This window comes from Sardina pilchardus, chromosome 2 (assembly GCF_963854185.1).
Source record: "Sardina pilchardus chromosome 2, fSarPil1.1, whole genome shotgun sequence".
In the NCBI taxonomy this organism is placed as follows: Eukaryota; Metazoa; Chordata; class Actinopteri; order Clupeiformes; family Clupeidae; genus Sardina; species Sardina pilchardus.
Genome location: NC_084995.1, coordinates 35,990,985 through 36,002,811, shown reverse-complemented (window position 1 = coordinate 36,002,811; position 11,827 = coordinate 35,990,985). Strand labels below are relative to the sequence as shown.

The window sequence follows — 11,827 nt, the reverse complement described above, 5'->3', positions numbered from 1 at the left end:
CCATTTGTGTACCATTTAATTTCATTGCACATCTGCGTTGTCTGTGTGTGTGTGTGTGTGTCTGTGTTTTCGTGATGTTATCACGACGTAAGCTAACCTTTTTGGATACGTATTTTTGGATTAAGCTCAGGCTGTTACTTGTGGTAGCCTACACGGCAACAGGACGTTCGTGAGGAGGTCAGCAAATCGGTCATGTCTTGCAGTCAAAGGAAATGCTATGTATGTTAACAGCGCAATGAAACGCTGTCTAAAAATACCGAATAGCAACCGCAACAGAAAACCCAGTATAATTTTCTGACGGACATCAAAAACCCTGGCAAGGAGATGTTGCCTGGAACGCGCCTATTGCTTTTACCAACACAGCGGAGGCAGCAGCCGCAGCAGCAGCATCATCTATTGCATTTTCGCTGTAAGAAACATCATCAATTAAGCGAAGCGCATCCGGTAGCCTACACATAGTTTGCAGGCAAATGACGACGGTACCGCGGATGATCAAATGAACGGGGTTTAGATATGATTGCCAAACTGGTAACTCCTCCTGTTTGAGCCTGGACTACGCAAGATCATGTGGCCAGACCCACAGATCTGAGATACAGGACTGGTAGCAGTAGCAGGTCTATAAAAACCTCGCCACTTGCTCGCTCAGGGTGTCAGACAGACGTAGCCACTTACCGAGATCTGAGCTTTTGAGGATTGTACATATCACACTTCATACAGGAGCTATTCACCATGTCTCACGGCTGGGGCTACGGACCTACCAATGGTGAGAACTACCAACATGTGCAATGTTAAGGGAAAGGTCAAAGAGTAAACACTTGGACCATTAGATACAAATTGACAAGAATTTTGATTTTTTTTTTATTTTTTAAACTGAATTTAAATATGAAATTAGATATATTATATGGTTTGTAAATGGTGTCCTGACATTCTTCAACAAATGATTGTACTTAACTTTGTTTTGATTCTTTCTCTCTTAACCAATTTAGGACCAGACAAGTGGAGTGAGGGCTTCCCCATCGCAAATGGACCAAGGCAGTCACCTATTGATATCATCCCTGGCCAGGCGCCTCACGACCCTTCTCTGAAGGCACTCAAACTTAAATATGACCCTGGCACCTCTCAAAGCATTTTGAACAATGGTCATTCCTTCCAAGTTGATTTTCTGGATGAGGAAGACAAATCAAGTAAGTGTTCAAAATATTTTTTATGTATATTACTGTAAGTCAAGCAATTGTTCCAAATATTTTTTTATGTACATTAAGGAGTTTGGAAGTGTTAGAATTGCCACAGAAGACTATTTTTCCTGTTTTGATGATGCCAAGACCGATGCAGAGGAGTTGTGCAGCCCATTCTTTGTCTTTTGTTTTTGCACGTGTGTTGAGACTCATTGTACAAGTCGGCAAATGTTGGGGTACTGCTGTGAGCAGGAACATTATGTCCCTTTGTATCAGTCTCCTTCACAAGGACATTTGCCTGCGCGCCAACTTTTGATAAACAACGTCTGCGTTATTGCTTGCCCTTGGATGTTTAGTTAAATGCCTCTCATGTTAGATATCCTTAGAATTACATTTTATTGTTTTCTCTCAGGTTTCATTGGGTCAATGTTTTATTGAGGAAATTGTGTGAACTGAACCGCTTTTCTGAAATTGGTTTCAGTAGTTGAATGTCTTTGTGTACTCTAGGGTATGAAAACACACATTTTGATAAGAGGCGCCTGGCCATTGATTGTTAGAAGCATGAGGTAGATTCAGTCTGGCTCAGCATTCCACTGGCTCTGCCATGGATGTCCAAGCCCCTCAGCCCTTTGTGTCCCAGAGTGATAATATATTCTTTTATACAAGACGTGGAAAAATCCTCCATCCCTCTGCGTGTCAAGGAGGAATTTGCACATTGAGTCCTTATGACCAGTCCAGTCTGGATTCAGTCTCATCTCTCTAGTTTCATCACTTAAAGGACACATTTGGGTGTTGTGGGCTGCACTGCAGCATCCGTACCACATTCGGGTCCAAGTGCCCAGGGGGACACGGGTCCAAATCCGACCCGTGGTCAGTTCCTGATCCCACTCCTACTCACTTTCTGTTACTCCTCACTGCCCTATTTGAATATAGGCAAAATGGGCAAACATTTACTTTAGACTTAAACGTTACAGCGGTGAGGAAACAGGAGCTTCTTTGTGTGCTGGAGCTTTATCGTGTTAACCACTCAAACTGATAAAATAATAATTAATGGGTTTTTTTTGTTTATTTTCAGTTACTAATTGTTATCTGAGGTACTAATTATTATTTAACAATGTGCTTCCTATAAAAACTGGTCGGTAGAATTTGTCTGCCTGTTTGCCCATGTTTTATCACCTTTCTCTCCCATTCTCTTTGTCTCTGTCTCTCTGTCTGACTCTCTGCAGCTCTGACTGGAGGGCCCATCACAGGCACATACAGACTGAGGCAGTTCCACTTCCACTGGGGGGCCAGTGACGACCGTGGCTCTGAGCACACAGTAGCCGGCACCAAGTTCCCCTGTGAGGTACTGTACAGCCTGGCACCTACAGTACGCACTCACCCGCAGCACAAACAATCCACAACCTCTTGACACCTTCCACAAACACACCTCTCTTTCATGCTGGGTTTGCTAGAAACATGTGACCTTTGCAAGTTACGCACACCATTACCATCTAATGCCAAATCTTATGTTGATGATTACTGTAGAAACGCCCAGATGTAATTCTCAAAAGCACTCTTTGAGGTGTAATACGTTTGGTATGACATAGTATCTAATCGAAGATGGTAACTTTCTCTTGACTTCCAGCTCCATTTGGTTCACTGGAACACCAAATACCCCAGCTTTGGTGAAGCTGCCAGCCAGCCCGATGGCCTTGCTGTGGTTGGAGTATTTTTGAAGGTGCCACTTATCACACTTGCTTTATTGAAATACAGTATGTCTATTACTGTAGTATTTGTGTTTGATGTGTCAGAGTGCATGCATGCAAACATGTGCCTTCTCTCTGCTCTCAGATTGGTGCTGCCAACCCAAACCTTCAGAAGGTCATCGATGCTATGGATGCCATCAAACATAAGGTACCAGATGGCTTCCTGTCATGTCACTCTGCTGGAGGTTAATGGGGGTTGATGCGAGGATCTGACGGTCTCTTGTGACTCTCTCCCATCACCAGGGTAAGCAGACACCATACCCAGCCTTTGACCCCAAAATCCTTCTGCCTGGTTCCCTGGATTACTGGACGTATGATGGCTCCCTGACCACACCCCCACTTCTGGAGAGTGTCACCTGGATCGTCCTCAGGCAACCAATCAGCGTCAGCCCTGCCCAGGTACAGTACCACAACATCCCATGAGCCTTTAGAATATCAGCAACTCAGTAGCTCAGCCGCAACTCAGCCACTCCTCAGCTGGGTATTTGAAGCCACTTCAGATTGAGCTGATGTGAGCAGACAGCACTGCAGGCTGCTGCTAGCCTGACGAGCCAGACCCACATCAAGATGTAGGGTCTGGACACTCACCGTAGACAGGGCTCAATCGGAGGGGTGGGATAAACAGTTGTCTTTCAAATTCCCTCTCCGCAATAGGATAACGCTAAACGAATCATCTTCTTGTTTTCAAGGAGCAGGATGCGTAACCTTCCCTCTCCACGCAATAGGATAACGCTAAACGAATCATCTTCTTGTTTTCAAATGACAGGATGCGTAACCGTCGCAACTTCTGGTCGCATGTCAGTCACCATTATGTTAAGCCCACCCACCGACTCTATAAATGCTGTGATTGGCCCGCTGGTTTTTCGAGTTCTCAGCTCCCTGGCTCTATGGATCGTGCCTAGACTGCCCCGCCAGCCAAATTACATTTGCTGCTGCTAGGGGCGTCTAGATTTCTAGGCTAGGCTGCTGCAGTGTTAATGGTTCTTTGTAAGGAAGTCTGGAGTTTTGATGTAGATACTGATAGTAACATGAGGTACTCTGATTCTCATATTGGTACCACTGCACAATACTGTACTGCATATAGATTGTTAATAAACTGGTATAATGGGCTGCAAATGTGTGTGTGTGGGTATGTGTGTGTGTGTGTGTCTGTCTGTCTGTCTGTCTGGCTGTGTGAATGTGTGTGAGTAAAGTGTGTGAATGGAAGAGAATTACTCCAGCATTTCCCATGGCAATGCTGAATGAGGTTAGTTTAGAGCTATTATTTACTACATGCAAAGTTAGGGCTACACATCAAGGCTCCAACTCTTGGCCAGAGCCACGTCATCCAAGGGAGGGTCAGCTGTGGGCCCTCCTCTGCTCGGTTAGATTACATTATCTCAACACTGCATTATGCTCATGTTGGGCAGGGAGCCCATATCACCTGCTACAGGCCTGCACAGCCAGTAGGCATTGCCTCAGCCTACACCCATAATATGAATTTCAGGCGTCAGAGTGATATTTGAAGTGGATGTTTTGCGCAAAAGGTGCAAATCTAGGTATAGCGTCTTCTAGGTCAGTACACACTAAAGGCAGAGGATGGTGAACCACAGGCTGTGCAGTCTCTTGAAACTAGTACCTTTTCACTGGATCAGGGGTCACACCGTGACGTGGCAAGGAAGTGAAAGTCTGCCAGGTGGTTGTGGTTAAAGGTTCCCACGACACATAGCACCGTTCTCATGATGTGACTGACAAAAATTTGTCACTGCAAATTTCCTAGTAACCTGCCGGCCTCCGATCTAGCACCTCTTATCTTTTCCTGTGCTGTTTACACAATATGAAGGGCAAACAATGCCTTTTCTGTAATTCCACACTGAGTCCACAATTAATACTGTGTCAATTGCAGTGCTGTTTGTCCGCATAGCCTGTTTTGTGAAGCCGGTTTCTATCAACATGGTTCAGCAGACATTGCTCCATTATTCCTCTGTGGACTTCAAATAAATTCCACAACACATTCATAAAAATGTTCTATAAGTGGAATAGGACAGCTGTAAGTACAGGGGACAGCCAGTCTGGGCCACAGCAACACACGCCAGTGAGTGCCACCACGGCCTTCAAGTGCAGCAGAAAAAAAAATTGACATCTTTCTTTCTCCGCCTCTTGACACGTTCTCTCTATTTCTTTCTCCCGCTTTTTTTTCTCGCAGATGGCTAAGTTCCGAAGCCTGCAGTTCTCTGGCGAGGGAGAGGCTGGCTGCTGCATGCAGGACAACTACAGACCCCCGCAGCCCCTGAAGGGCAGGAAGGTCCGTTCCTCCTTCAAGTAAAAAATGTCCACCGCCATTCTCACCTTAGACCACCTGTGAACCAGCCAGAGTGCCCTAGAACCAAGCCAATTTAGGCATTTCTTTTTATACTTGCCCCATAGATACATCTATCATGTTACTGGCAAGGATGAAAAGCACTGATGTCATAGCTTAGTTTGCCTTTGTTTCCCTTTTTTTTAGTTTTACTGAATGTGCTTTTAGATGCCTGTTCCATGTCTGTAATTGTATTTTGTTTCTCAAGGTATGTAGAATTGGATGTTTTTGAAATAGTTTATATCGTTTTGAGTCTGAAAATCTGGCATGTTACGAGTGGGAAACAGTAAAACCGCTAGATATGAAGAGAAAAATTGGTACAAAAATAGCACGATGCGGCTGATGAAATATCTGCTGGCATGGCCATGTGCCTCAGTGCTTTATCCTGACCCTCCGTAATCCCTGAGGGGGCAAATGTGAGGCTCACATCAGATTAACGTTGTGGCTCTGCCAATTTTGGACGTGGCCTTTTTTTTCCCATTCAGTAACTGTCAGTGGAGGGCACTTAATTCATCCTCAGACCATCTTTGTAGTCACTTCATGTGCTCTCCAGATTGAAAATAATAGGTAGCTATGATACATCTGCCTACGGGGCTTTAAACATAATAATTGCTGGACTCTCCAAGTGATCCTTTTAAAAAGTGTTCCGTGTGTCTTAAACCATGATGCAAGAGTAAGGGGGAGAATGTGTGATGAATTCGAGAAGCTGAGTCTTATATACACATGCATACGAATTTTACTGATTGTAGTATTAACATAAAACAAACAAGGACTTTTAGGTGTTAATGATTACTTGTGTTTTAGTATTTTGGAGTATGTATGGCAATAGTAGATACAAATTGCTATCTTTGGTGAGACATTTGATTTTAATCAGTCAATATTGTGAGGAAATATAAACCTGTCTTTGTGCAGTGTTTATACAATGAAATAAACCTTGCCAATAAAGGAAATCTATTTTATGAAAATGGCAAATCTGTCTTTTCTGCATGAAATTTCCATGTATAAACATGAGTCAAAGGCCAATATACTGTAGGTTAAAGCTCTTGCTATATATAATAGTCATAATCTATAATCTATATTTAAATATAGATTTGGTGAATGCAATGTTAGAATAGCACCAGTTTTTTATGCCTGAGGCAGACTTGTGACAGCTTGTTAGAGAGACAGCACATGGAGGTCTCTCTTGTAAGCTTGCTACTCAGTGGCCTGCAAATGTTCAGTCCTCACTTCCGGACACAGGGCATGTGGAGCACAGTCATGTGACTCCACCATGAGGCCAGATGTGATTTGACCTCTGACCCCTCTCTTCCAATCCGCAGAGTTAGCAGTCTAATGCCACTGTGCTGCACAGAGATTCACCTCTTTTTTCAGAGCGTAATATCCGGTGTTAGTGGCCTGAGGGCCTAACCTACATGCCAGTCGGTTTCAGGAACAGTCCTTGTGTTCATATAGCATTATTTAATGAAGAGTGGGCCAGAGAGCCATGTGGAAGTTCGGAAGAGTTTGGAACTAAAGCATGTTGAAATCCCCCTTAATCTACATGGGTGTTTGTAGCTTCCACGTGAAAATGAAACATACTCCTCAAGCAATTTATATTCACACAGGCCTTGAACAGATCTCGGCAGATCTAATTTCCTCAATGAAACACTGAGAGGAGAACTCATAAATGATTCAGGCCGTACTCCGTCTAACGCCAACCATTTCTCGGAGCGCAGAGGCATAAAACAGCACATTATCGAAAGCCTCAGGACAGCTATGGCCGATGTCAGTTTGAATGCTGCCTCGTATGCGAGCACTGTAGTTGCCCGTCCCTGGAACAGCTCTTTCTTTTTAGCAAGCCTGGCGTCACACTATGGATGAGGGCACATTTGGATGCCAGTCCACTTCTCATTAACGCTTTGGGAAGAGTGGCTGATGGCTCTGTTGTCTGGACACAGCCTTACGTAAGAATGCCCTCTGTGTGTTTCTCAGGCGCCTTTGCCAGGGAGTCCCCCCCCCCCCTCTCTCTCTCAATCTATCTCTCTCCCTCTCCCTCTCTCTCTCTCTGTCCCTCTCTCTCTCTCTCTCTCTCTCATTGAATTCAGTGTATCTGGGTCGACATCATCCATGATGATGTGAAAATGACGGTATTGTTCTCCTCAGGTCGGTCCAGTGCATCAAAGAGTGCCCTCAGTGTCCCTGCACGTGTTTAATTCCACTTCAGCTCTGCTGCAGTCAGCCACTGTGGGTTGAAAATACACTACTTGGGAAACAGTTTCAGATCTGTTGATTTTTAAGGTTTATACGCACACATAAACACACAATGGCTTCTTATTCTTGACACTGAGAGCATTGCACCCAACAACAGACTTCCTGTGGAATTTCTATCATGTTGAACTGCACATACTGTAAATAATCCCCAACATAGCAGATGTCAGCATATGGCGAAGGACAGGGTGTCCACTGGGCTGGCCAATACTACACAATTCTACAAAAGTTTGTCCAGAGAGAAGGGGGAGGGGTTCATGGAGAGAGAGAGAGAGAGAGAGAGAGAGAGAGAGAGAGAGAAAAGAAAGATGGGGGAGGAGAGAAATTGAATAGACTGGGGACGGACAGAGGCCAGAGAGGAGAGAGGACCCTGAATGGAAGACTGCAGAGGAGAGGAGGGGGAGGCTCAGGACGCGGGGGAAGAGCTGGACCACAAAGGGAAGGAGGCAGGGGGCGCTGGAGGCAGGGGGCGCAGGGTAAGCTGCCAATGAAAGACTTTGCTGAATGGTGAAGATGAGATGGGAGAAATGAAATGCACACACAAGACTCATCTCTCGGTGGTGTAATATGAAACATTTTGCGAAAACAAAAAAAAAGTCCAAAATGGCCGATGCTAAGCACTGTATACTGTCATAGATGCAACATTGTATAGCAGTAGCACTGTATACTGTTATAGATACAAAAGAGCCACTTGTGGTCAAAGTCCAGTCAGCTATTTATTTAGCGATTGCATGTGATATCCTCTACATTGAAGCTTGCATGCGAAATGCCTACATTGAGGGCTCAATCAATTACGTGATATCTTGGACGTATATGCAGAAAGTCAAGCGCCACTGGAGGTGACTCAGAAGTGACCGGCACTCATTGCCTTGGGCTCTCCGCTAGCTGTGAGGTCAGGAGCCTGTAGAGACAGAGCCACGGCATACGCTGCCGAGGGGCTGCGGCTCGGCCCTGCATGGTGGACGCTGCTCTTCCGCGTGGGAAGCAGACGCAGAGGTGGCAGCAGGGCAGGGAAACACACACACTCACACACACACACACACACACTCAGCACCTTGTGTACTCTGATGCATCAGCTCTCACAGAGCTGCACAGTCTGGGAAGAGTTGGGAGGGAAGGTGTGGGCTGTGTGCTCAAATGTCTCACAGGCTGGCTGGATGTCAGTAAAGTGATAGTAAGGCAAAGGCATTCTACACACAGATCATGTTTTAGAGCTACTTTGAAAATGCAGTTAAGGGTTGGAATGTGTGTGTTTCACAGTCAGTGGTTGCGAAACAGGAAGCTGTGTGACATGACATACTACTGTACCACCACTTTTTACAGCCTTCACAGTTTCCAGTGGTGTGCAGTTCCCTAAGATGAGCCTGCTTGTGGTTTACTTTTGTTTTTCATACACATATGTCATCCATAATAAAAACATTTAAAGCATTATCTCCTAATATAATGACACAAACTACTATACATCTTGTTTCGTTGACAGACAGACAAGCAAAGTGTTTCCTTTTCATTCTCTTCCCTTCCTTTCCTTTCCAACCAATTCGATTTGATTAGATTCAACTTTATTGTCACTGTGCAGAGTACTGCAAAGACAATGAAATTAAATGCAGTTTGTCTCTAACCAGAAGTGCAAAAAGGCAATGTGATATAAGCAGGTGCTGCATGCATAGACAGGACAAGAACTACTGTATAGTGCAGTGTAGACAGCTTTACACGGCACCATATTTTTCTCCAGCTAGACAAATAGTGCAGTGCAAGGCGTGTTTGCCTACATTTCCTTCAGGACCAACAAAGTATCTACAGTACCTAGCTCTCCAAAGGCCTTTGAGAGTTGATGTAGTGAATCGGTGCATTCCAAAATTAGACTATATGGCGAAATTGCAGCATGTTCTCTGAAACTATAGGCATTTTTCCTCCCTCACATTCAGATCACATTCACTAAGGTCACTAATGGCTGTCATAGGCCAAAGCATTTTTTTCCATGTACATCACACTGATTATAACATGACGCTTCCCTTTTCTGAGTGGTCAATATATTCCATGCCTTAGGGCGAGCCGTCGTGCAGTGTTGCCAACTGCAGCATTGTGTAATATCGCTATAATCTATGAAAGCGTAACAGAGTTAGCAGTCAGCTACTGCAAGTGTAAAAGGGCAACCATGTGACCTTAACCCGACCTCTATTTGTAAACTGTTAAAGCCAAATGATGTTAGAGAGAGGGAACCCCTGAAACAGACACTGGGCAGAGAGATAACAAGTGCATTGATAAGGGATGGGTGGATGTCCTCATTTTACACAAACATTAATTTGCTTTACCATAATATACACAGAAAGAATATGTAAAATATTATTTTATTATGGTATTATTATTATTTTATTATATATTATGCTCTTGAGGATCATTACTGTATGTACAGTAGATCACTGCACTTTTAGGTGATAATGTAACATGCATTAATTGATGAATGTGTATTTCATCTTCATAGTGTTGTAATGTTGCCAGTAGGTTTTTAAAGAGGTGTGTTGAGGACTTGAGTACTGATAAGGAGTTCTAATGAAAACAGGACCATTGTCATGAAGGGTGAAGGAGTTTTGGTGACTAATTTCTTCAGAAAAGCATTAAGTCAACAAGTGAGGGAAATTAATGTATAAACCACTGACAACTTTTTGTTCCTCAAAGAACGGACATGTATGTCCATTGCTAATGTGTTCATTGACTATGTAAGCTATGACACTAATGGACAGAACTGCCATTTATGCGTAGCCAATAACTTGTGTCAATATTTCATTAAGCAAGGTTAGCAGAGCAAATGGACAGTTTGGAATGCTTTTTCTTTCAGTTATTGATGACTTAGTGCACACAAACATGACTTCATATCTACTGACTAGTCATCAGTTTCAAGTGTTAGTGTTACTGCACTACAATGCCACTGTCAGCCTACAGTGGCCCTGAATCGTGTTGCTAATGACAGGCCACAAAGTGTATGAATGGTGGCGAGCATCTTTGCTGGGTGTGGTTGAGTGGGTGGGGTATTGCATGTCTAATCACCTCCTGACACATTGGAAAGCCTATTTGTGCTTGATAACATACAGTATAGTCAAGTCGTCACGTTATTTCTATAACACATTTAAGTTAAGTTCAATTTAACTTTAAACAATTTCATCTTGATACATCTTTAACAGGGTTACAAAATGTAATGTTTGATTTAATCTCAGTGTTGTAATGTTGCCAGCAGGATTTTTTAGAGAGGTGTGTTGAGGACTTGAGTAGCCTACTGATAAAGAGTTCTAATGAAAACAGGACCATTGTCATGAGGGGTGAAGGAGTTTTAAAAACAAGAGGAGCTGACCGAAAGTGCCTCACCGTTGAGGCAGGCAAACTAGATTAATGTAAAATACAGAGACTTACTGTACGTGTAGAGGGACGGAGGCTGAACTTAACAGATAGATAGCTACATGAAAAATAGGGGGGCTTGGCCAAAAAAAAGCAGTCTCGAGCTGTACTAAATGCGAGAGAGAAGAAGGTGGTCTTGTTGGATTTAAACGGTCGACTGTAGGGCAGGACCTAACGTGCGGTGGGAGGTTGTTCCAGAGCCTAGGGAAGGTGACAGTAAAAGCCTCTTTTTGCGTCAAGGCGTGAGTGGGAGATAGATGTATAGGAGGCTGGAGCTGTGGGGAGGATGACCTGAGTGGAGTATGGCTTCATCAGATCAGTGACGGACAGTGCTGCTAAACCATTAAGGGCTTTAAAGACAAAGTATAAGAGTAGAGAATTCACATGAAATCATATCAGCAGAGAGCACGTATATGCACATTAGGGACATGGCACAGGATGTGCGCAGGTTTTATTTCTGAACTCTTATCTGACCCCTACTGGAAAACTAAACACATTACAGCACTATTTTCTGTGTTCAGTTTACCTTATTGTTGATATCTGGGTTGGGAAAGGCAACAACACAACTTGAGGGAGCATTCGTAGAATCAGCAAATAGACAGAATTGTACTGTACTTCAAAGCAGAATTTCCCTATCAGCAGTCTGCAGTAAAATTTTTAAAGGGACACATACCAACTATCAGCTGGCAAATACACCTACCTCTTTGTTCATCAAGACCAAAGGCTTGAATCCTCATGAGAGATCTTGAGTGATGGTTGTTTTGTCAATAAGAAGAGCTCTACAGGAGAAATGCCTTACACAATCCTTACTAAAGGCAGTTTGCACCAGCTCAATGATGTTATTTCCTTGGTTGATATTCCTTTGCTGTGGTAGGAAACACATTTCTAAGACATATAAGATCAGTGAAATGTCTTTGTCGAAACATTGC

The 11,827-nt window shown here is 43.7% G+C and overlaps 1 protein-coding gene across 1 annotated transcript; it reads left to right on the top strand.

The window, feature by feature from the left end:
• Positions 1 to 598: 598 nt before the first annotated feature.
• On the top strand, positions 599 to 6,226 carry cahz (carbonic anhydrase). Its single transcript, XM_062528984.1, has 7 exons — positions 599 to 763; positions 987 to 1,184; positions 2,402 to 2,520; positions 2,803 to 2,895; positions 3,009 to 3,071; positions 3,167 to 3,322; positions 5,109 to 6,226. Exons 1-7 carry the CDS (start codon positions 730 to 732, stop codon positions 5,226 to 5,228), a joined length of 783 nt encoding a protein of 260 aa, XP_062384968.1. The 5' UTR covers positions 599 to 729; the 3' UTR covers positions 5,229 to 6,226.
• The last annotated feature ends 5,601 nt before the right edge of the window (positions 6,227 to 11,827 follow it).